General features: G+C 49.6%; 1 protein-coding gene across 2 annotated transcripts in view; it reads left to right on the forward strand.

Moving 5' to 3' along the window:
* The first annotated feature begins 1,291 nt into the window (after positions 1-1,291).
* The window catches only part of Usp12 (ubiquitin specific peptidase 12), a 59,371-nt gene continuing 39,211 nt past the window's right edge, over positions 1,292-21,451 (forward strand). Inside the window, exon 1 of one of the 2 annotated variants that reach the window (XM_076560835.1) lies at positions 1,292-1,813. In XM_076560835.1, coding sequence (XP_076416950.1) covers positions 1,766-1,813 — 48 coding nt within the window. In that variant the 5' untranslated portion in view covers positions 1,292-1,765. The remainder of the gene's footprint in view (positions 1,814-21,451) is intronic. The other variant, XM_076560836.1, reaches the window with a different exon arrangement.

Genomic DNA, 21,451 nt, shown 5'->3' on the forward strand with positions numbered 1-21,451 from the left:
GCTAGCCTGTAGACTTGGTATGTTGACCAGGCTGTCCTTGAACTCTCAGAGACCCACTTTTCTCTGTCTCTTGTGCTGGGATTGCAGGTGTGTGCCACCACACCCAGCAGCTTTTATTTTTTGAGACAAGGACTCGAGTGGTTCAGGCTGGCCTTGAATTCACTACATAGCCGAGGATGACCTTACCATACCAGGGTTTATAAAGTGCTGGGGATGAAACCCAGGAACGCCTACACACCACACAAGTTACCAACTAAGCCATATGTCCAGCCCCCACCCTGACCTTTAAAACATAGATGTTGTAGGCACATGCTGTATGCTTGGTGGAGGCCAGAGAGCCAAGCAGGCAGGCGAACACTGCACAGAGCCTCAGCGTGGCGTCTGTAGAAAAGAGGGAGACCCGGCCTCCAGCAGGTAGGCACCTGGAGAAGAGGCAGCTGCCAGGGGAACTTCGCGGTACTCAGTGGTGCCCCCCTCCCCCCACGTTCACAATGGAATTGCTATGGAAACAGCATTCACGTACCAGAAATCTGTTTCTCGACTAAATTTTGTTCGAATTCTTTGTTTCTTGAATGCTTTGTATGAAGTGAGGCTTACCAGATTTTAGAGCTTTGTCTCCCTTCAGGCCCTTAAGTTCCACAGACGGGGCGGGAGTGGTGTGGTGTCAGAAAAGGTTCCCTCCCTCAGATCACCAATCAAAGCAAATCACGGGCTTTCTAATGTAGTAGTTTATAAAGTTATCGTATGAATTTTCTGCCGGTAATAAATAGGAGCCATCCACTAGCTAGCAGTGCGCATGTGCTCCTCGCAAGCTGGCTGCAGCCTCTTCGGACCTCACCCCCCCACTCTTTTAAAAATTCCAAGTTGGTATCCCACTGGCAAGCAGGATTGGCTCCCCTTCCTCTCCTCCCCCGCTACTGTTAATTCAAAGAGTTAAGCAAATTTTGTTCGTCTTTTTTTTAATCTAATTAGTCTTTTTTAGGGGAGTTTGGCCCAGATGATTCACCCCAGAAAAACACCAAGTGCTTGGGACGCTTTGGCGGGGTTGCCTTCCAACCCATTCACAGTTCCCCAGACCACAGCTTCCGTTTTCTGTGCCAACAGTGGGGCTTGGCTGTCCTTGAGAGCGGTGGGTCAGTCGCTCCGAAGGCTGCCTGAGGCCACCACCGCCGCCGCCGCAGGGCGAAAGCATCGCCCTCTTCCCCCACCTCCCCCAAGACACGCTCTCGCAGCCAGGACACCGACTGCGTGCCCGCGCTAGGACCCAGCGGCAGGCGGCGGGACGCGGCGCCCGCCCCGCCCCGCCCCCGACGCGCACTGGGTGGAGCCATCGGCCTCGAAGCGCGCTCCCTCGGGGGAGGGCGGGGCGGCATGGGCGTGGCCCCGCGGCGGTGGGCGTGACGGCGCCGGAGTGGGCGGGGCGGCACGACGCTGCCAGGTCGGCCCGGCGGAAGGGCCTGCGCGGAGCTCGCTCCCAGCGCGCTGGGCGGGGTGTGCGGCGAGCGGCTTCCCGGGCAGGCGCGGGCCCCGAGGCGGCGGCTGCGCCGTGCGCTGGGGCGGAGCCGGGGGCGGGCGGGCCGGCGGGCGGGGGCTGGGCCGGAGGAAGCCTGAGCGCCCGCGGCGACGACGGCAGCGGCGGCCCAGCAGGCGAGAAGCGTGGGTCCACGGCGGCTCCGGGTGCGGCCGCGGGCTGCGGAGCGAGCGGGCGGCCCGGCTCCCCGCGTCCCCCGCCCGCCGCGACTGTCTGGAAGATGGCGCCGGGCGGATGGAAATCCTAATGACAGTCTCCAAATTCGCCTCCATCTGTACCATGGTAGGTGCGGCGGCAGCGCGGCCCGGGCGGCCGGTCCCCGCCTTCGAGGCGCCGCCCGCGGGCCTGCTCTAGAGCGAGCGGACGGGGCGCGGGGCCGAGGGGCCGTGGGGAAGGCGTGCTGGGCGCAGCAGGCGGGGCCGGGGCACTGGGGCTGGGACCGACCGGGACTCGGAGCTGGGGACGGGGAAGTCGGGGTCTGGGGGCCGGGGCTTCGGGGACTGTGGCTGCGGGCTAAGGCCTGGGGGACCCAGGGACGGGGGGTTGGGGTAAGGGCTGCGGACTGGGGCTGGGGGACTGGAGCCGGGGACTTCTAACGGGGGGCACTGGGTCCGAGGTCTGCAGGCTCGGGGCAGGGTCGGGGACTGAGTATTGGGGTCTGGTACCGGGAAGTCAGGGGACTGGGCCGGGGGAAGGGACGCGGCAGCCGCTGCGCTTCCGTGGGGCCGAGCGCGGGGTAGGGCGGGGGTCTGCGGCAGGAAGGAAGGGTCTCGATCCTGCCGGAGGGCGGAAGTCCTGGCAGAGTTACTCCTCGGGCTAGGTGGAGCCCGGGGGCCCCGGCTCTGGAAGGGGGCGTGTGACGGTGGAAACTTTTAAGAGTGCTGTTGAAATGTTCTGCATTTTCTACTCGCCGAGGAGAAACGAACTCTTGCGGTTTCCAACCTGTGTCCGTCCAGATGGCAGCCTTGTTGCTGAGAATCCGCGTTAATCTTGAAAAGCTGCATTAGCTTTCCTGTCGTTTGTTTACTTGAATAGAGGCAGACGCCGCTGTGTGGGGTTGAAGTACACAGACCCCGAATAAAGCGAAACGTGGGTGGGTTCCAAACGTTTTTGTGCATTGCCAGAAGCACCACGGTTTCCCACATGATGGACAAATTCATTAGCTCCTTTCTGAACTTGTACGTAGAGGTTGCAATTTATGAATCACCGAAAAAGTTGTTATTTCCAATGTGTGTGTGGGGGGAACCCCACAGATTTGCACTATTCACTTCCGTTTTTATGTCCTGGATTTCATCTAGGAGATCCCCAGACTTTCCACCTGAAAGTGATCTGTGTTTTTCTTTAAGGAGTTGAGAATCAGGTAGGAAACATGGATTCTTTATTGCATTCTGTGGAACAGTATAAAAAAAAAATGGATGGAATCCGTGAGCTTCAAGTCCACAGCATCAAAAAAGTCATAGCTAGATGGAATCATTGACGAATCCGTTTTCCCACGTGGATAATTGTTCTTTCCTGGCCTTCAGAAGGGGCTATACTAATTTCTGGGATTGGTTGTACTTTTAGACCTGCCACATAGGATGATTGAATCTTTTACAGTGCTAATTTTACCAGATTGCTGAGCTCCACACCTTTTGGGGTCATAGTTCATTGTCAAAGTCTAGGGCTTCAGGAGTGGTGTGATTCCTGTAGGCTGTTCATTCACTCAGTTACATCAAGTATACATCTAGCACCTGCTGAGTAACACTGGCGATACAGAAGTGATCCAGACAGTCCCTACAAGGCTTTTTAGAGGATGCTTTTATGTTCAGGACTCTGTATGCAGAAAGGTCCAGGCAGATGAAGCTGTATACACAGTGACACCCTGTCTCGAAAGAGAACACCCCCAGCACAAGACAACTTGAGGAAGACAATTCTCGTTTATATAATAATATAGTGTGATTAAGTAGGAGCAACCAAGGATATTGATAGGATAGCATCCTATCGAGTAAGATAGGATGTCAAGGATATCCACTCTCACGCGCATACTCCTTAGGGCTGCCCAGGTGCAGTAATGGCACGTGGTGTGTGTATATATTTTGGCAAATATATGGACATCCACGCCTGGCCAAAGTGAGATTGTTCCAGAGGTGCTATTAAGGTAAGGCGTGTCTTGTTCATACTTGAATAAATTCTCCTCCTCTCCCTGAGTAGGTGCTGAGCATGTCAGAGTGATTTGCAGTCTTGAGTGTAAGGAGGGTTGCTGTCCGTCTTCTGAGAATTATAAAAGTGAAAATCAGGAATTGCTTGGAATGAGAACTGTCCCGCCATCCATCAAGTGTGTAACTGTCTCTTAAGGAGGTCGTCTGAACTAAGCACCCCCACTCTGCCTGTTTGCCTTATACACTTGCACAGCGTTTTTGTGATCTCAGAAGTACTGTGCTGTATATGCCCCCTCCCTTTTCTTTTATTAGATGATGAAGGTTTTTCTTTTCCTCCTCTGCTGGTGTTTTGAAACAGGGTCTTCCGTAGGTCATTTTGAGTTTCAGTTTGATATGTAGTTGTGACCTTGAACTCCTGATTCTCCTGCCGCCACCTCTCAGCTGCTTGGACTTAAGGTGTGCACCACCAGGTTTAGACTGTGAGGGCTGTACAGTTAAAGACTTGACATTAACGTCTGTGTACAATGGAAAAAGTCCCTCATTTACTCTCAGAAGGTGAGTGTGAAGTAAAGGTAAGGCTGGGTGTGGAACAGTGGAGAGAAAGGGGTCTGGACTTAGGATTGGATGCCTCGGAGAGTTAGCAGCTTCGAAAACCTTTAGAGGAACACTCAGGCTGAATTGAAATTTTATTCTGTAAATATGGAAGTTTACATAATTTATTCACTTGTCAAAATAAGGTGCAGAATAAACCTGCAATAGCTTAATTGGGTGAAATAAATTAAAAATAAGTCTCTTCAGATATGCCACAATTTAGATCTCTGTGTTTCTGCCTTCATGTGAAAGCTGGTGAGCTCTGTTTCTCTTGGTGGTGTAGCCTGGCTCAGAGTGACTGTCTAGACACTGAAGCACCTACTTACCTTTCCACTGTGGTACACCTCCCCCTTCAGGTGGTGCTCCGGGTGCAGTTTGTTTTCACTGCCTGGTGCAGTGCAGCCCATGACAGCTCTTTAGTTGTCTCCTCACTGGTCGGCGGACGGCAGGGCCAGGCCTGGATATATGCAGAGGCTCTGGGTGGAAGTCAGCAGCAGCCTGTGGCTAATCCAGGTGGTCAGCCATGTCTGCTGGAGACCAGTGCTGCCCCCTGGGAGTTAGTAGACAAGGCGCTGGGGCTGGCCACTGTCTGGTTGGGAGAGTCCTAGTTGGGAGAGGTTTGTTGGGGAGGGGGACTGGGTATCACAGAAGCGAGGAGGTGAGTGGTTTCTCCATGAGATGGCACTGGCTTGGCTGCTTGCCTAGCCAGTCAGCAGGCAGGGAGGGGTGTGTGAGACCATTAGAACATGGCGTGAACAAAGTCAAAGCCACAAGGTAGGTGCTAGGTCAGTCTGCTAGCTTGTGCTTCTGAAAACCCCTGAGCCTAGGCCTGGACTCAGAAGGGAAGACTTTGAAGCACTTACTGAAGCCGGCTCAGGTGGAGCCGACCGCCTGCCTTTTCTTGCTGCCTCTGACCGCCAGGTCAGTGTGTGAGCATGTGGGCACGCAGCTACCACCATCCAGAAGAGGAGGCGGCAGAGCCTCGAAGCCTAGGCTTTGTTTAAAGGATGTGGAGAGATGAGGGGTCACTGCTTTGCCTTCCCATCCTCTGCTTTTCCTTTGCCCTACTCCTCCCCCCTCCTCTCCCTTCTGTGTCTGGAGATTTTCATGTGGCTCAGACTAGCCTCATGTTTGCTACGTAGCAGAGGGTAACCTTGAACTCTTGATTCTTCTGCTTCCACCTCCGATTGCTGAGATTCCAGGAGTGCACCACCTTTCTCGGCTTCGGTTCCTTCCTGAGGTCAGCAGGATGGATATTTTGATTTTCTGAGTATGGTGGGAACTGCTTCACATAAACATGTAGTGTGAAACGGCAGAAGTGTGTTTAGGGCCATTTAAGAAACTCAGATGTTCTGTCCTAATCCCAAATCAGAATTCATTTACTGGGGTGTGTGTGTGTGTGTGTGTGTGTGTGTGTGTGTGTGTGTGTATGTGTGTGTTGGCATGTAGAGCAGAGGATAGAATTTGGGTGCCATATCTACTTTTTTTTGAGACAATGTCTTCATTAGCCTGAGCTTTCTAATGAAGTAGGTGTTTGATTTTGGAGTTAATTTTGGGGGACGGTTCATTCACGAGCCCTTGACTCTTGCCGCCCGATTTGTCCCAGCTGTCCAGGACTCAGTTATGAGACCATGGAATGGAGACCCAGGGTGGGGGGCGGAGCCCACTGCCGCTTGCTGTGTACTCAGTAAACCTGCTTTCTGCGCGCTCCCCAAGCCAGGCTCGAGGGAGTTCAGGTTGTCCCATCAGTGGCCGAGCTGCTGGGTTCAGAGTTTGCCAATAAGCGTGGCGAGTTAAATGCCCTGAGATAAGAATTTGGCAAGGTTGACTGGTCACGGGGGTAGATAACTAGGTGGCCAGCAGGTTGTGTTTGTATTAGAGCAGTGGTTCTCGACGTTCCTGACGCTGCGACCCTTTAATACAGTGCCTCGTGTTGTGGTGACCCCAACCATAAAATGATTTTCATCACTATTCATAATTGTAGTTTTGCTACTGTTATGAATTGTAATGTAAATGCCTGATGTTCAGGATGTCTGATATGAGCCCCCCCCCCCAAGGGGGTCAGGACCCCCAGGTTGAGAACTGCCGTATTAGAGGGTAAGGTGATACAGTTGCCAGACATGAAGTTGTGTGTAAGATACTGGCTTGTGCTAATCTTGCACACTTACCATAGGCAGACGCGCCCTGCTGAGCCTGCAGTGAGCAGTGCAGTGTGGGCACGTAAGGTGACCCTGCTTCAGGCCCTGTGGCCTCTCGATTGTCACCTTCCACCTCTCCCTAGCCTCCTTATAGGAGGTACCGAGGTGGTTAATTACCACCCTGTCCTGATCCCTCGGCTAGGTTCTGCCACTTAATCACTACACATCGACTTCTTCTACTCCAGGCTTTTTTTTTTTTTCCAAATTTAATTCTAGGCTTTTGACCAAGGCACTGCAGATGAGGCTGCCTCCTGGTCCCTGACACATTCCTTCCCCCCGCCTGTAAAGTCATGTTAACTCCCCCTCTTCTGCCCCTTACCACCTCAGGAAAGACTGTCGATAGCTTTTGCGGGGGTGGGGTGGGTGGGGGGTGGTGGTGGTGGTGTCTCTCCTTCAGTAGTCACTTGAGAAACTTGGTTTTAGCTTTTCGAGGCAGGGTTTCTCTGTGTGCTCCTGACTGTCCTGGAACTCACTCTGTTGACCAGGCTGGCCTCGAACTCACAGAGACCTGGCTGCCTCTGCTTCCCAAGTGCTGGGATAAAATGTGTACATCACCACCGCCCAGCCACGTCCAGAAACTTAATAGACTTTTATTATGTATTCAGCAGCATGATATGATAAAAGAGACCTGTTGAGCCAGGCGGTAAGTTCTAGCCCAGATTTTTACTTTTAGATGTGTGTGGGAAAGTTTTCTTATAATTTTAAGCAGGTTTTTTTTTTTTGTTTTTTTTTGTTTTTTTTTTTTTTGTCATCTGTGGATATAAGGATTGAGTCAGACTTTTTTTTTTAATTAAAAATTACCATTTGTGTGTGTACATGATGAGTGTGTAAGCATGTGTGCCTGGTGAGCATGTGGGGTCAGATGATAACATTGTGGAGTTGGCTCTCCCCTCCCATACGTAGGTGGGTTCTGGGGATTGAACTTAGATGGTCAGGCCGGGTGACAAGCACCTTTACTTAGTGGGCCATCTTACTACCCAAATTAGACCATTTTTGGTAAGTGTTACACTGTTCCTTTTATGTCTGGAATGGAAGACTCTGGTCCCTTGAGAATTTGTAAATGACTGCTGGTGTGCTGTGCCCACTTTGGGAGCTCTTAATCAGGTTTTATTTTCCTACTTTCTTCTAGTGTTGCAGAATTTATGCAAAGTCACAGCCCAGAGTAAACACACATCTTTCCTTTCTTTCAAAGTCTTCACTGTAGAGTAGTGATTGCAGTCCTCCAGTCACCCACAGGAGAATCCACATAGCCGTCTACTGCCCCCCATCCTGGGATTTGAACTCAGGACTTATATGTGGTAGGCAGGCACTCTACCACTAAGTTACATCCTGGACACTTTTGCTTGTTCTGGTTTGGGTCTTTGGCACAGGGTCTTGGCGTGTAGCCCAGGGTGGCTCCTGAGAGCTGGCAGGGCAGATGCACAGGTGTGCGCTCCACTCTGGGTCACTCCATGTGGATACCCTTTTGATGCACTGGTGGAGAAAAGCTTGCGTTTGAACGAGTTCCCTCCGTCGAGGGTCTGCACTTATTTCCTGACTGACGTGTCTTTACAAGTGACCTCTCTGGGCCACTCTGTGTACATGATGAGGGCTGTGGTACCTGGCACACTGCTCATACTGTTCCTTGCTTCCTTCTGTTGCCCTGGTGAACCTCATAGCCCAGCAAACACTGGCCAGAGTCGGAATTAATCAGTCCATCACTGGTTATTAGTAGCAGGTGCCTTTGAAGAAACACTTACACTTAAATTAAATTATAACATTACAGCTAAGAATGAAATTGATCTTCTGTTTTGAAAAGTTCATAGCAACCACTCTCTGCTTCATCTGGGAACAGCAGTGGCTCCGATCCGGCACCCCAGCCTGTTTTAGAGGTTCAGACGGCTTGGGAGCACTTCTAACCGCGTTGAGGGTTGAAGCCAGTGTTTTGTATGTGCTAAGCTCATGCTAAGCATATGCTCTGCCTGCCACCCAGCAACAGCCTCACTTTATTGAGCGCTACCCTTGTCATTATCGGAAGAGGCATGTGTGTTTCCGTCAGCCTTGGACCTCCTCCGGCGTGTTCTCCTGGTGCTGAACTCAGGCTGAGTCTTACACTGAGCTGCCCGATTGCCCGGCCTACCTGGAGCCCTGTTTTCCTTGTTCGTGTCGCACCTGTTCATAGATAGGTCTTGGGATGAAGAGTATTTACATTTCTATCTGTTACCCTGAGGTATTGGAAGACATCATTAAGTACTACGTGTGAATGTGGGCCGCTCATTTGAGCACTCAGAATCAGTGTTGTAGGAATACTCGAAGGGTCTGATTGTTTAATATGCGCAGAATTAGTAGAGTTGATTGTTTAGTATGCATAGAGTTTGTGTAGAAGGAGGTAGGAGTGATGTAAAGCGTTGGTTTCGGAAGCATCCAGGCTTTGCTTTCCACAAAGACTGTCAAGAAGCTGTGTGGTGCTTCGGGCCTGAGGCTGAAGCAGGAGGATCATGAGCTTTAGCAAGAGGCCAACTTGGGTGATGTGTTGAGACCTTGTCTTAGGAGAAAGAGCAGACTGCTGATGGCGCAGTGTGAGACAGACAGACAGCTGTCGGAGGTGCCAGCCCTTTGTGTTTTTAAATTTAGAGTATGGCGCTGTGGCTTGGTTCTTTGGCTGATACAAAGAGCGGTTAGCCCTCTCTCTCTCTCTCTCTCTCTCTCTCTCTCTCTCTCTCTCTCTCTCTCTCCCTCCCTCCTCCTCCTCCCTCTCTCTCTCTTAAGTGGGTTCTAAGTATTATCTTGGGCTGACCTGGGATTTAGTATGGTAACTGAGGATGACCTTTGGACTTTTTTTTTAATTAAGAAAACAAGTGTGCATGTGTGTGCATACACACACACATGTCACAGTGCACATGTGGAGGGAGGTCAGAGGACAGCCTGTCAGGTTTAGTTCTCCTGGGTTCTCGGGATAGAAGTTAGGTCGTCAGCCTCAGTGGCAGGTGTCTTAACTCACTGATCCATTTTGCTGGTGTCTTTCTGAACTTCTGGTCCTCTGATGTCTACCTCCTGAGTGCTAGAACTACAGCTTAGGACACCTTGCTGGGTTTATGTGGTACTGGGAATGGAATCCAGGACTTGGTGAATGCTAGGCAAGAATCTTACTAAATGAACTACATCTGCAGCCCAGGAACAGTTAACTTCTGGTGCCAGCAGATTCACTGTACTAGTAACTTCGTTTTGTTTTGTTTTTTGAGGCAGTGTTTCTCTGTGTAACAGTTCTAGCTGTCCTGGAACTCACCCTGTAGACAGAGATCTGCTTGCCTCTGCCTCTGAGTGCTGGGATTAAAAGAGTGCGCCACCACCCAGCGCTGATAATGTGTACAGTATTGGTCTACATGGGCTTTCCATGGAATGAGTCTTGAATGCTTCTTCAAGTTAGAAAGTGCCTGTGTGTGTCGGGTAAGCAGTAAGGAGTCAGGGGCAAAGAGAGGATGGAGTGATGCCTTCTGTGGAGTAGAAAGCACACCGAGCACTGGAGACTGGAGAACGGACGTTCTTCTGCTTTGTGGGGATGATCTTAGCCATCACCTGTCTGTTAGGACTTGGAAGAAATTTTCTCCTTTCTAGGCTTTTAAAATGATATGTGATTGTGTTTGAGTGGTGATCCACAAGCATGCAGTACCCATGGGGCCAGAAGACAGCGTCGGATACCCCGGGAGTAGAGTTACAGGAAGTCGTGGGCTCTATGGGTGCCAGGAACTGAACCAGGTCCTGTAGAAGAGCAGCAAGGGTCACGGCCGTCGAGCGTCCCCGGCACTGATGCTGTGCTTTGTTTCTCCTTTGCTGCCCTGCAAGGATCTGCTGCTGTTCTGTTTGCTTTATGAAGAAGAGCACTGTCCCTGGGCAAAGATGAGACGCAGGATTATGATGTGCTCCATATGTAATGGATGAAATAATGGGAAATAGCTGAAAAAGGTTGAACATCTTCCACACTAATCTGGCATGTGTTATGATAGTGAATGAAGACACAGGCTCCCAAACAGAGTGTAGTGAAGACTGTCAGACTATGCACATTGCAGCGTTTTTCATCTCTCTCTCTCTCTCTCTCTCTCTCTCTCTCTCTCTCTCTCTCTCTCTCTCTGTCTCTGTCTCTCTTTCTCTCTCTCTCTCTCTGGACACTTTTTAGACAAGGTCTCTATGTAGTCCTTGCTTTCCTGGAACTCACTGTGTAGACCAGGCTAGCCTCATTACAGTGATTCACCTGCCTCTGTCTCCAAAGTGCTGAGATTAAAGGTGTGCGCCACCACATCCAGCACATTTCTATTTTTTTTAAAACAAACATTTTGAGGTCACATATTTATTAAACCTGTTTTAAAAAGCTACCAAATTCTTAAATATGTAATTTAGAAAGGTGAGCTGTGTACTTTAATTTTCATATTTTAAGACTTAGAGTGCATTTGTTTCTATATGTAATGTTTACAATAAACCAAAACATTTGTGTGTACATGAATCTGCAGTGACTGCTGCATCAGAGCACAGTACTAGCTCACAACAGTATGTCTGTCTGCTCACAGCAGCCTGTTTCTGACTCTGCTTCTGGAGACCAGAAGTTTGAAGTGGGTCACTAGGCTGAGACCCAGGTGCTTTGTGAGGGGCTGGGGATTGCATGTTTTCTTGGCCTCTCTGTCTCTTCAGCTGTCCTTGTTCCTTGGCCTCAGCTTCCCGTGTCTTAAGGTCATCATTGTCTGGTCACTTATATCCCTCAGAGACTGACTTCCTGTCACTCAGTTAGACTTTATGAAGCCCTGTACTACACTAGGGTGGAGGGTGTCCATCTGGATAATCCAGGATAATCTCCAAACCAAGGCCATTTGATTTTAGCAGCCTTAAGCCTTTATGCAACCTTAATTTCCCCTTGCCCCGTAAGCATCGTGTTTACATGCTCTGGGGATTGGAAGGTGGACACTGAAGTCGGCAGGGCTTTCTTTTCTGCTACCGTAGTCTGCACTGAGGACTAGGAGAGGCCTAGCGTCTGCTCTCCCTTACAAGCATAGCAAAGGAGAGCGTTGACTCGAGACCCGATACCACACTTGGTCACAGCAGAACACTCTTTGCTGGGGGGAGCCTTCAGGAAATCAGCTGCTGGGACCTTCGGAACTGCTGCAGTAAAATACAGGATCTATAGCGTGAGGGGTCATGAAAATGGATCAGTGGATCATACCTGCCCTACCTGGCCTGACTGCAGCGAGCACTTTTTTTTTTTTTCCCTTTTTGGTTTTTCGAGATAAGGTTTCTCCATGTGGTTTTGGTGTCTGTCCTGGATCTTGCTCTGTAGACCCAGCTGACCTCGAACTCGCAGAGATCTGCCTGGCTCTGCCTCCTGAGTGCTAGGATTAAAGGCTGTGCCACCACCGCCCGGTGACTGCAGCGAGCACTTTAAAAGCACATCTGACCAGTGGCAGCAGGAGACACAGCCCTGTGCTGACACAGAGTCCACAGGCGTTCTGGCCCATTCCTCTGCTCTGGTGAAACTAGGATCCCCCCCCCACCCCCCACCCCACTTCAAGACAGGGTTTGTTTTTCTGTGTAGCTCTGGCTGTCCTGCAACTTACTCTGTAGACCAGGCTGGCCTTGAACTCAGAGATCCTCCTGCCTCTGCCTCCCAGGTGCTGGGATTAAAGGATTGTGTGCTAAAACTGCCCAACTGAAGCTGGGACTTTTTTTAATTGAAGATTTTATTTTTCTTTATGTGGATGTGTCTGAATGTGTACAGGTGCCCACAGAGGCCTGAGGAGGGTGTTGCGTTCCCTGGGGTTGGAAGTGTTCTATGTAGGTGGAGAACCACTGAGCCATCTCTCTAGCCCTGAAGAAGCTGGGATTGTTCATTTACACTGAGTAAAAGAATTGTAGGAAAAATCGGTGTGAACAGAGTTGGGATTTATTAAGACGTTTCGATACAGACTGAATATATGTGTTAAAGGAAGAGAAAGTCACATTTGAATGTTTTAGCCATAGCTATATATATGATGTTTGTTGCTGTGGATAATTGATTAATAAATAAAACGCTGATTTGGCCAGTAGCCAGGCAGGAAGTATAGGCAGGACGAAGAGGGAGGAGAATTCTGGGAAGTGGAAGGCTGAGGGAGAGAGATGGTGCCAGCCACCACCATGAGAAACATGACGTAAGACACTGGTAAGCCATGAGCCATGTGGCAATTTATAGATTTGTAGAAATGGGTTAATTTAAGATACAAGAACTAGATAACAAGAAGCCTGTCAGAGCCATACAGTTTATAAGTAATATAAGTCTCTGTGTGTTTGATTGGGTCCAAGCGGCTGCGGGACTGGCAGGTGAGAGAGATTTGTCTCGACCGTGGGCCAGGCAGGAGCAGGAAAACTTCAGCTATAGTTTGTGGTTTTGAAGTTTACACTACCCAAAGGATTTGAAAGATTATTTCATAGGGGCTGGAGAGGTGACTCAGAGCACTGGCTGCTCTTGCAGAGGGCACTACCATGGCATCTCATAACTGCCCGTACGTCCACTTCCAGGGTCTAGTGCTCTTTCCTGGTCTCCATGGGCACTAGGCATGCACATGGTGCACATAAATACATGCCACAAAACACTTATACAAATAAAATAAAAGTAAACCTTCAACAATGTTTTGATATTCTTGTTCTTAACCCAAGGAACACTTCTTTAGTAAGTGGGACTATAGGGTGGCTGGAGGGTCGTCGTGAAGGTTCTAAGAGCATAGACCAGGAGTTAGTAAGCCTGACCAGGGTCAGAAAGGTCAAGGAAGTGCTTAGCTATAAGCATGGCAGGAGTGAGGTGCTCCTCATGTGCCCCGTTTTTTCTGTTTTTCTGGCCAGTCTTCAGACTTCCTATTAATCAAATAACGAGTGGGTTTCAGTAAAACCTACCCCAAGGGCAGAGGGCAGACTGAATAAACCCTGCCTGTGTGGACGGCAAGGCAGGGAAAGGCACTTGAGTTGAGAAGTGAGAGGTTCAGATTGCTGTGGGAAGGAGGTGAGTTTGAACGGTTAAAGGTCCTGTCAGAAGAATTTCAAGTGTGTTGTCAACTGTTAAGACCTGTCAGGATTAGATTTGGAATCTCAGTAAAGCTACTAGGCTCGGATGAGGCAAGAATACGGACAGTTAGCATTTTCCTTGTAAGTCTAGAAGACGTTCAATGTGGTAGGAGAGACTGAGGAAAAAGTATTAAGGGAACAAGAGAGAAACCAGTAACTCTTTGGGTCTGGACTGGATAAGGACATGTCATCGTCCTGAGAGATGAGACGCGGCGAGACTCTCATCCAGCAGAGAACAGTATTGACGGACGAATGGGTACTTTCTGAGAGTTTGGGAGGGGACAGGTTACAAGATCTGCAGCCTTACAAGCTAGTAGACCATAGATGGCTTTCACTGTTCCAACTCGAGGGGTCCACTCTTGTCGCTCCCGTTTTTGAAGTCCATTATTAGAATTTACGGAGCTCTCTGTGATTCATATGTAATGGTGTGCTTACATGCATCTGTGCCTATGTCCATCATGTGCACACAGTTAAATTATAGTGAGGACTGAAGCTGGGTTTGAGTTTGGACACAGTGAGCTTGAAATACATTGGATGTAGTACCTCGGTGAACACTGGACAGTTGGTGCCCATATTCTTTCTTCCCTTCCCTCCCCCTCCCCCTCCCTCTCCCCTCCCCCTCCCTCCCCCTCTCCCCTCCCCTCCCCTCCCCTCCCTCCCTTCCTTCCTTCCTTCCTTTTTTTCTGAGACAGGGTTTCTCTGTGTAGCCTTGACTGTTGTGGAACTCCCTCTGTAGACCAGGTTGGCCTCAAACTCTCAGAGTCTGGAGTGCTGGGATTAAAGGTATGCGCCTACACCCTCCGGCTTACCCATATTCTTTCTTAAAACAGCTCCTCTCTGTTTATGGGATATTGAACCCCATAAACCCAAGTCCTTCCTCCTTCCCCATACAGAGGCTCTCCCACAGCGTTACACCTCCTACCTTCTTTTGAGGCGGGGATTTATTTATTTGTGCATTGTTAAAGATAGGCCCACGCTGGCCTATAAGTGTGTCTTGAACTTGTGATCCTTCTGTGTCTGCCACCCACGTTAGGATCACAAGCAGAAGCGCTAAGGCCCGCTCCAGCCCTCTCCCTACTGTCTTATCTGAGATCGGTCCGACTGAGTTGGCAAGGCTGGCCTTGAATTTCCCACTCTCCTGCCTCAGCCTGTGTCACCAGCTCAGCCATGAAAACATTCAGGTACAGCGTCCACACCGTGCAGTTTAACAGGAAACAGGTCAGTGATTTGGCACATTGGCAGCCATGGAATTACCAGGTAGGTGAAGAGCATTTCTTCATCTCAGAAGACATTTCCTGCCCTTGCTTCCTTTCCCACCTTCCTCCCCACTGTCTTCACGGCCCCAGGCACTGTCCCTTTGCGTGTTTCTCTACATGCGTGTTTCTTTACACGCGTGTCGTGACTGGCTCTGCACTTGCGTCATTTCCAGAGGTCGTCCGTGTGGTAAAGTCTGCCAGCGTTTGTCACTTTTTAAAACATTTATTTACTTTTCTTTTATGTACATTGGTGTTTGGCCTACGTGTGTGTCTGTATGAGGGTGTCAGGTCCCCTGGAGCAAGAGTTAGACAGTTGTGAGCTGCCATGTGGGTGCTGGGAATTGAACCCGCGTCCTCTAGGAAAGCAGCCAGTGCTTTTAACCACTGCAGACCCAATTTTGTCACTTTTTTTTTTTTTTTAAGATTTACTTATTTATTATGTATACAGAAGAGGGCACCAGATCTCATTACAGATGGTTGTGAGCCACCATGTGGTTGCTGGGAATTGAACTCAGGACCTCTGGAAGAGCAGTCAGTGCTCTTAACCTCTGAGCCATCTCTCCAGCCCCAATTTTGTCACTTTTAATGGATGTGTATTCTCCTGTATTTATGTCCATGCTTTATTTTATCTGTTTGCTCATCCATGGACATGGACGGGTTTGAGCTGTTTGTGCCTTTGGTGGGTAGATGCTACTGTGGAGTTAGGACAGCAACTTTGTGTGTGGCCGAGCATTTTCCCTCTTGGGCATCTGCTCTAAATTGCTGGGTCAGGGTACGTTAGAAGGCTCAGCAGTAAAAGGTGTTGGCTACTCAAGCCTGGGGTCCTGAAATCCATCCCTAGAATCCTTGTAAAGGTAGAAGCAGAGAACTCCACAAAGTTGTCCTGGCCTGCATGTATGCATTGTGGTGTTCACATTCACACACACACACACACACACACACACACACACACACACACACACACACACACGGCAGGGGGAGGCAGGCTGTTTCCCATTGTATGGCCTTAGCACCCTTGCTGAAAACAAATTAACCAGAAATGAATGAATATGTGGGTTTATTTCTGGGACCGTGGCTTTTGTTTTGTGTTTTTGAGACGGTCAAGGCTGTCCTCAAACTTGTTCTGTGGAGGATGACTGGCGACGTACAAGTGCTGGGTGACAGGTGTGCAGCCCGGCTCTGGTGCACGGACCTGCTTGTGTGACTTTCCTCTAGTGCCACACTGCTTGGATTATAGGTGCTCAGGAGAGGATTTGAAATCAGGAAGTAGGAGTTCTCACACTGTTCTTTCCATGATAGTATTTTTTTCTTTTAAGATTTATTATGTATACATTGTTCTATCTGCATGTATGCCTGCAGGCCAGAAGAGGGCACCAGCTCTCATATAGATGGCTGTGAGCCACCATGTGGTTGCTGGGAATTGAACTCAGGACCTCTGGAAGAACAGGCAGTGCTCTTAACCTCTGAGCCATCTCTCCAGCCCTCCATGATAGTTTTGACTATTCTGGGTCTCATATAATTCTGCATGGGTCTTAGAACCAGCTTGTCAGTGTCTAAACAGTTAGCTGGAATTCTGATAAGGATTCTATGGAATCTGGTAATTTGTAGAGCATTGTCATTTTAACAGGGTTTTCTGTCAGTGAGTGGGGTAGCTTTCTTCTGGTCCCCTCAATATCCTTTAATTCTTCGAGTAACTTTGAGAGTTTGGAGAGTACAGGTACTTTTTTGCATGATTCTGGTGTATTGGGGTGGTTTTGGTGGAACTGTGGTCTTCATCATTTTGGGATCATTGAACATGAACATGTAGGAATGAGCGGTCTTTGTCTAACCCCAGCCTCTCTAAACTTGCTCATTCCAACAACTCTCGTAGTGGCTTCTGTGAGGGTCTCAGTGTGAGGTCATGTGTGTGGGCAGAGACAGGCCAACTTCCTTTGACATCTGGATGCTCATTCTTTCTCTTTGCGCTGGCTAGACCTCTCCAGTTTTTTGGGTGCTTCCTGTGTGTGTGCGCATGTGCAGCAGTATGTAAATGGCTTCCAGGTGTCTGTCAAGAGCCAGCCTGGCCTAACTGGCAAGCCCCAGACCAATGAGAAACTCTGTCTCTTTAAAAAACAAGATCGATGACTTGGGAATCTGCCTGTATGGCCTCCTGGGTGCTGGGATTGCAGACATGTCACCACCCTTGGCCCTTTCTGTTTTTTTTGAAGATTTATTTTATGTATGAGTGCTCTAGCTGCATGTACACCTTTATGCCAGAAGAGGGCATCAGACCCCACTAGAGATGGTTTTGAGGCACCATGGGGTTGCTGGGAATTGAACCTGGGTCCTCTGGAAGAGCAGCTAATGCTCTTAACCACTGAGCTATCTCTCTAGCCCCACCCTTGACTTTTTTATGTGGGTTCTAGGGATCACACTCACGTTTTTGTGTGCATGGCAAACACATCTAGGTGAGTGGTTTCCTTATCAGGTTGAGAATGTCTTCTGAATTTTGTTCTGTTGGGTTTGTTTGATTATTCTTGTGTCTACTAAAATGAGCACATGATTTTTATTAAATTCAGTAGTAAGCTGCATTATATGAATGAATTTTGGGCAATCAAACTACCCTTGCATTCTTGGGATAATTCTGGCAGGTCGCTGGTGCATGATTCTTCTGGTGTGTTGGTGGGTTTAGTTTGCTAGCGCTTTGTTGGAGGTTTGTCCTGTCAACCTCTGGAAAGCTGTTTCTAGTTGGTTTGTTCGTTTCTCTTCCTTTCTCCTTTGTCTCTGTAGCTGAGGCTGGCCTGGAACTCTCAGTCTTCCTGCCTCAGCCTTCCCAGTAGCTAGAGGTCAAGCCTACAGTTGTGCCTGGTGTGAGATTGTGTTTTCATGCATGTGTGCATGTGACGTATGAGCGTGTACACAGTGTGTATGCTGTGTGGAGGCCAGAGGAGGATGTCAGGTGTCCTGGTCCATCTCTTGCCTTACTCTCTTGAGCCAGGGTCTCTTGGTGAATTTGCAACTACTATTTTTCTGCTAGACTGGCTGGCCAGCAACATCTGGTGATCCACCTGCCTCAGTTCTCCCCAGTACTGGGGTTACAGGCATGCATATGGCCTTGAGCTATATGCATGCCTATATATAGGCATGCATATAGCTCGTATGTGGGTGCTAAAGGTCTGAACTCAGCCTGGGATTGTTACTTGATCTAGTCCGATGACCTCTGCCTTTAGGTGGTGTAACTCGTTCTAATGTGAGTGAAATGGCATCTGCCTTTGATGCCTCGTGTTCACTAGTTCTTCTGCACCGAATGAGTGTGGAGGTTGGTCTTGATTGCCAGCTTGACAGGGTTTATAATCACCTGAGACAAACCTCTGGGCATGTCTTTGAGAAGATGTCTTAGTTAGGGTTTCTATTGCTGTGAAAAGACACCATGACCACAGTAGTTCTTATAAAGGAAAACGTTTAATTGGGGGGCTTACAGTTTTAGAGGTTCAGTCCATTATCATTGTGGCAGAACATGGTGTGTGCAGACAGACGTGAAGAAGGAGCTGAGAGTTTTACATCTTGATCCTTAGGCAGCAGGAGTCTGTCCCACTGGGCGTGGCTTGAGCATATGAGATCCCCAAAGCCCACTCCCACAGCGACACACTTCCTCCAAAAAGCCACACCTATGGCCAAGCAAACGCATGAGTCCGTGGGGGCCATACCTATCCAAACCACCACAGAGGATTTCCTGAGAGATTTAACTAAGGTGGGGTGACCTAGCCTGAGTGTAGGTGGGGGACCTTTTCACAGGTGGAGGTTCCAGACCTGACTGATCACCAGCACCCACCCATCTCTGCTTCCTGACTGTGGATGCAGTGTGACCAGCTGCCTCAGGCTGCTGCCGGGGCTTTGTCACTGAGGTCAAGCTGTGAGCCACAGTAAACACTTCCTTCAGTTGCTTTTTAAAATATTTATTTATTTATTATGTAGACAGTGTTCTGCGTGCATGCTTGGCTGCAGGCCAGAAGAGGGCTCCAGATCTCATTATAGATGGTTGTGAGCCACCATATGGTTGCTGGGAATTGAACTTAGGACCTCTGGAAGAGCAGTCAGTGCTCTTAACCTCTGAGCCATCTCTCCAGCCCTTCAATTGCTTTTGTTATTAATTTGCCTTTCCTTCTGAAAAGCTACCCACTGGGAACAACAAAATGTGGAAGAAAATGGCCACTCAGGAGGCTATCAGCTAACCATTTGGTTCCCAAAGAGTCTTTTCTTGGAGCTTAGTTTTTTCTGTAGAAAGTGTGGAAATTCAGTTCCTTGGCCCAGCAGCTTTTCCCTGTATCACTGCTTTAGTTCGGTGGAAAGAATCTGTTGAGGGCTACCTCTGTCAGAAGAGACAACGCATCAGCTAACCTGCTGTCCATCAAGAAAGACACTCACTGGGATAGCTGAGCTCCGACAGCCCCTGGGAGGGAAGAGCAGGATGTGTTTACTGCAATCACCATGAACCCTGGGATTGGTCCTGCAGAGGATGAGGCAGAGGATGAGGCAGGAAGCCCGCAGGCGGAACAAGACTGTGGTAAAGCAGCAGGGGAAGCTGGGGGTGTGCTTTTCAGTGGCTGCCCAGCAGTGTAGACAACTGGGTACCAGGGTGAGCTGTCTTCTGGTCCCTGCACCAGCTCCATCACAGACTAGTGCAGTTGCCTGTCATCAATCAGAGGGACTTTGACCCATGGGTCCCCCGCCCCTGCCATCAACTTTCCCAGAGGGGAATCTCCAGACTGTCCAGGGCCTGCTGGGGGCTGGTACCCAACTGTCGAGTCCTCCATCTCCTGCTTTGGTGTGACTGTGACTGTGTGTGTGTGTGTGTGTGTGTGTGTGTGTGTGTGTGTGTGTGTGTGTGTGAGAGAGAGAGAGAGAGAGAGAGAGAGAGAGAGAGAGAGAGAGAGAGAGAGAGAGAGAGAGAACTGGGTACACAAGTGCTTGTGTGTGTGGAGGCCATAGGACAGCTTGTTTTGTAATTCACCAGGCACCACCCACTTTCTTGGGCAGGGCCTTTTACTGATCTGGAGCTCAACAAGAAGTAGTTGTCGTGTCCACTCCCCCCACTAAGCACACTCGGCCATGCTGCATCTTTATTTGTCTGATGTTTTTGAGACAGTCACTTTCTTGTCCTGGCTGTCCTGGATCTCGCTCTGTAGCCCAGGCTGGCCTCAGACTCACAGAGATGCACCTGCCTGTGCCTCCCCCTCCCCTTTTAGGGGAGGTTAAAGGTGTACACCGCCAAGCCAGGCTTTAATTTTATTTTTACACGTGGGTTCCGTGACTTTTAACTCGGGTCCTCATGATTGTTTGGTGACCACTGACTGACTGAGCCCTCTTCCCAGCCCGCACCTCCACAGCCCGCATCACCTCCACAGCCCGCATCGCCTCCACAGCCCGCATCGCCTCCACAGCCCGCATCGCCTCCACAGCCCGCATCGCCTCCACAGCCCGCATCGCCTCCACAGCCCGCATCGCCTCCACAGCCAGCATCACCTCCACAGCCCGCATCACCTCCACAGCCTGCATCGCCTCCACTTACCCCTGTAACCTAGTGCGACCTTCTTTCTCCTTTTTCTCCACGACTGTTAAGCAGGGCACGGGTTCTCAAACTGAGGACTCTCTCTGGGTTTGAGTGTTTCCTGTGGCTTTTACATTTTCTCCTTTGCCCTTTGATTTACTGTAACGTGGACGTAGGGTGCAGAGGCCTGGCGCATTCTGGGAGGAATGCTGGGTGACTCATTGTGGGACAGAATGGGAGTGCCACTACTGCCATCCAGATGGAAACCGCGAGCATCTTCCTTTCAGATAGCGAGTGGTCAAGGGGCTTGCCGCTTTGCCAGCTTTGCCTGTTCCACAGGGTGTGGAGTGAAGAAACAGCCAGCTACAAACCTGAATAATTACTCCAGTGTGATATGAAAAATGAATAGTGCACACCGGCACAGGGGAACTCAGCCACAGCATTTGTGGGACGGAAGTAGACCGGAAACCGGGGACTTGAGTTTTCACTCTTGGAGTGCAGGATCTATCCTTCAGCTGCAGTTACTTGAGCTGAAGCTCCTCACGGGACGATGTCTCCCAGTCAGTATGGAAGGAGGAGAGTGGAATTTCGACTGTGCCACTCCACAAGACCTAACGAAAGGCTGGAACTGCCCAGGTCATGTGCTGAGAAGCAGTGCAGGATCCTGTGCATGCTAGTCACATTCATTTTTGATGCACAGTTTTTCCAGGTTTTGTGAATGGCGGCTCCTTCGCTCTGGTGACCATGTAATTCTAACCTGAAGTTCTGGAGAAGCTGCGAGTGTAGTGTGAGAGCTTCCCGACATCCTCTGCTTACGGTACTCTTGACTGACAGGGTGCTAGATCTGTTGTTTTGCAAGTATTATGTTTTTGTTTGTTTGTTTGTTTTTGGGTTTGTTTGTTTGTTTTTTTTGAGACAGGGTTTCTCTGTGTAGTTTTGGTGCCTGCCTAGATCTCGCTCTGTAGACCAGGCTGGCCTCAAACTCAGAGATCCCCCTGCCTCTGCCTCCTGAGTGCTGGGATTAAAGATGTGCGCCACCACTGCCCAGCAAGTATTATTTTTGTTATACTCCGTTTCTCTGGATCATTTGATAGTGTCTTTTTCATAACCATTGCCAGCAGTTTTGGTCTCCGTTGACCTTGATGTTATGAACA

The sequence above is a fragment of the Peromyscus maniculatus genome, chromosome 23 (genome assembly GCF_049852395.1).
Source record: "Peromyscus maniculatus bairdii isolate BWxNUB_F1_BW_parent chromosome 23, HU_Pman_BW_mat_3.1, whole genome shotgun sequence".
NCBI lineage: Eukaryota > Metazoa > Chordata > Mammalia > Rodentia > Cricetidae > Peromyscus > Peromyscus maniculatus.